The sequence below is a fragment of the Adiantum capillus-veneris genome, chromosome 29, assembly GCF_014529385.1.
Source record: "Adiantum capillus-veneris isolate H3 chromosome 29, ASM1452938v2, whole genome shotgun sequence".
Lineage (NCBI taxonomy): Eukaryota > Viridiplantae > Streptophyta > Polypodiopsida > Polypodiales > Pteridaceae > Adiantum > Adiantum capillus-veneris.
Genome location: NC_140959.1, coordinates 125,868,785 through 125,871,471, shown reverse-complemented (window position 1 = coordinate 125,871,471; position 2,687 = coordinate 125,868,785). Strand labels below are relative to the sequence as shown.

Sequence of the window (2,687 nt, the reverse complement as noted above, 5' to 3'; positions counted from 1 at the left end):
CCTCTTTCGGACAACAAGTGATATCTTAGACATGTGACTAGGAAGATGATACTCATTTTATAACCACAATCACAATCCTTATGGATATCCATGGATATGAATGTCACCTCGACCAGGGCACGACCGGACATACAAATCATTGCGCACAATTGAACCAAAAGTACATATTGGTTTCACAAATTGAATTTGAAAGTTAATGAAGACTACATGCGAGACTATACACAAGGAAAAACTAAAAGCCTTCTGCTTCAAGGATCATTTTCAGATTAAGGTCAAACAAGTCTGAACTTACAAAGTATGAGTGCAAGTTCATGAGGTGAACTTGCAGTACACATCTTCTTTTCAACCACCTCTTGTAGCAAAAAGATTTTCTATGTAGGAGTGGTACAAATATTTCGACCTTACTCCCCATATTCCTTTGAACATGGATCAACAGGAATGGTTTTAAGCAATTATGAGACTGTGTATTGCAGGAAGAGCCAAAATCCTGCAAGTAGCATACTAGCTGAAGTAGCTCGATTGAAAATCTGTCGCACGAGAGATCTTTGGCTTTTGGAATTTGCTTTCTTTATGCGTCTTCCATCACTTCCATAGCAGTCCATTAGTACAGCTTCTGATGCAGAGCAGATGTCTTTATTCTCATCTATGATTGCAATGGAAAAATACTTAAGATCCGTACCCGTTTTCGTGTCCTTATCATTGCTTCCAAAAGTTGCCAAAAACTTTGGACTACTTGGGTTAATCTTTGTGCCAGAAAACTGACTATCCAATGCCAGAGTACTTAGGCAGCGGCTTTTACATCCATCTATGGCAGCTACACGAGGATCATCAATGGGTTTACAAGTTTCATGAGGTCTTGAACGAGACAGATCCACATTCTGGTCTTGCGAGGCACTTTGCAAACCAAGTAAATCAGAGGCCAATATTGCAGACCCTTCTGTCGAATGGATTGTGGATGCCCAGCATATTACTTTAGTATGCGGGGGTGAATAAGGGCCTCTACTTTGCATGTTTGAAAGCCTTTCGCCTGCCCCAGTGCCAGACAAGAAAAGAGCAAGCTGATCTGTATCTGGCTGACCTAGGCAGCTGACAGATGGAAGCACACTCAAGTCCCGCGTATCTGTGGATGTGCGCAGAGCATTCTTTACTGACATGATTTGGTTGCTGATAGCGGAGATGAAATCGGCATGTCGCTTGGAGCGATCATCCTGATCATCTTGATCAAGTGCCTCAGGCGTATAAGAAGAAACCTCCTTCTCAAACTCTGCAAGCAACCCAGCAGCAATGCCGAAAGCTGTTGCAAGCTCGCGCCTGCAAAACTCCAAGACAGCAGCTTCACCGTAGAACCTGTGGGCGTCTTCTGGTGGCAGAGTCTTTGCTCGCATCCAAGCTCGGAAAGCCGAGTCTAGGCGGTCTGCAGAATCCTGCACTTGGTCGGCCGCAAAGAAGACGGGGTCTTTCTCCCATTTCTGCAAAACTTTCGTCATCGCGTTCGCGTTCGCCTTCGCGTTTGCGTCGTTCTTTGAACTTTGCATGAAGAGAGCTGAAGGCCTTTATGTTTTCTCTGCCCGACGCTGCATTTTTTGTGCAGAGTGCTTTTCAAAAAGCATCTCGGTAAAAAGCTGACGTGTAAATGAAACCTTGGGACTCTGGACTTTGGTCTCTCTCTCTCTCTCTATACATAATTATTCGCTTAGGGTTTTTACATACTTGTAATACTAGTGTGTTCTCAGCTGCCCCCCCCCCCCCCCCCCCCCCCGCCCCCATGCACTGCATTCTAGGTCTGCATCTCGCCTCGTTGGGCACATTGGCCGGTCAGACATTGCTTATCCAAGCGCCTTATTTTAGGGCTTTCCTATTTGTCTTGCTCCGATGTGGTCTTAGTGATGCCTCCCCTTTTTGCTAAATAGGGGTAGTTATTTACATTCCTAGAAAATTTTTCCCACACGTGGAGAAATAAAGTGTTGTCAGTTTGATTAGGCAACCCCCTTAAAGAGATCATCGAAGGTTGTGAAGTTCCATGATTTCAAGGATATAGTATCTCTCACCATGAATACACAAGATTGATATGATTTATTGAAAGAAGTGTGATTGGCTAGCTATAAAGCCACCCTCTCTCTCTCTCTCTCTCTCTCTCTCTCTCTCTCTCTCTAATTGCGGGAGTCACTACTCATTTTGTTGATGCATCTGGTACAAAAATTGTGGCAAAGTAATATGGGGCTATGGTCTATCGTCTGCGGTGAGCAGGTTTACATTCTGAGTGTTTCTTGTAGTAAGCCTAGTAATTAGCATGCTGACGGAGGTAGAGCTCAAAGTCCACCTTAGAGGGGGCCTACTCAAAGTTAAGGCCATACATGAGCTTGTGAACTTAAAGGCAATGTCATCATGGTTGGTCAAGGCATCATGTTGGAAGAGCAATTATGCAAAGATCCCCATCTCTGCTCAAAACAGAAGCGCTCGATGGCGAGTAGGTGGCCATTGAAGCATGGGTCACCGTGGAAGGCCTCCTCCAAGAAGGTAGAGAGCTTTCCATGAGCATTACTCACATGGAAAGGTGTTCCTGCATGGTCAGGCTTAGCTCCTCCATCATCGACTCCTAACACATGGATTTTAGGGGGCAACACTTTTCAGTTTAAAGTACTGACCTCGCACAACACGCTTTTTATCCGCAATAAAGACTCCAATTC

General features: G+C 44.8%; 1 protein-coding gene across 1 annotated transcript; it reads right to left on the bottom strand.

Moving 5' to 3' along the window:
- Window positions 1–220: 220 nt before the first annotated feature.
- On the bottom strand, window positions 221–1,576 carry LOC147419894 (uncharacterized). Its single transcript, XM_086506000.1, has one exon. The coding sequence runs from the start codon at window positions 1,533–1,535 to the stop codon at window positions 453–455; it is 1,083 nt and encodes a 360-aa protein (XP_086362126.1). The 5' UTR covers window positions 1,536–1,576; the 3' UTR covers window positions 221–452.
- Window positions 1,577–2,687: the final 1,111 nt, after the last annotated feature.

Coding starts and splice junctions, on each gene's coding strand:
- LOC147419894 (XM_086506000.1), bottom strand. CDS start 1,535: ATGCAAAGTTCAAAGAACGACGCAAACGCGAAGGCGAACGCGAACGCG.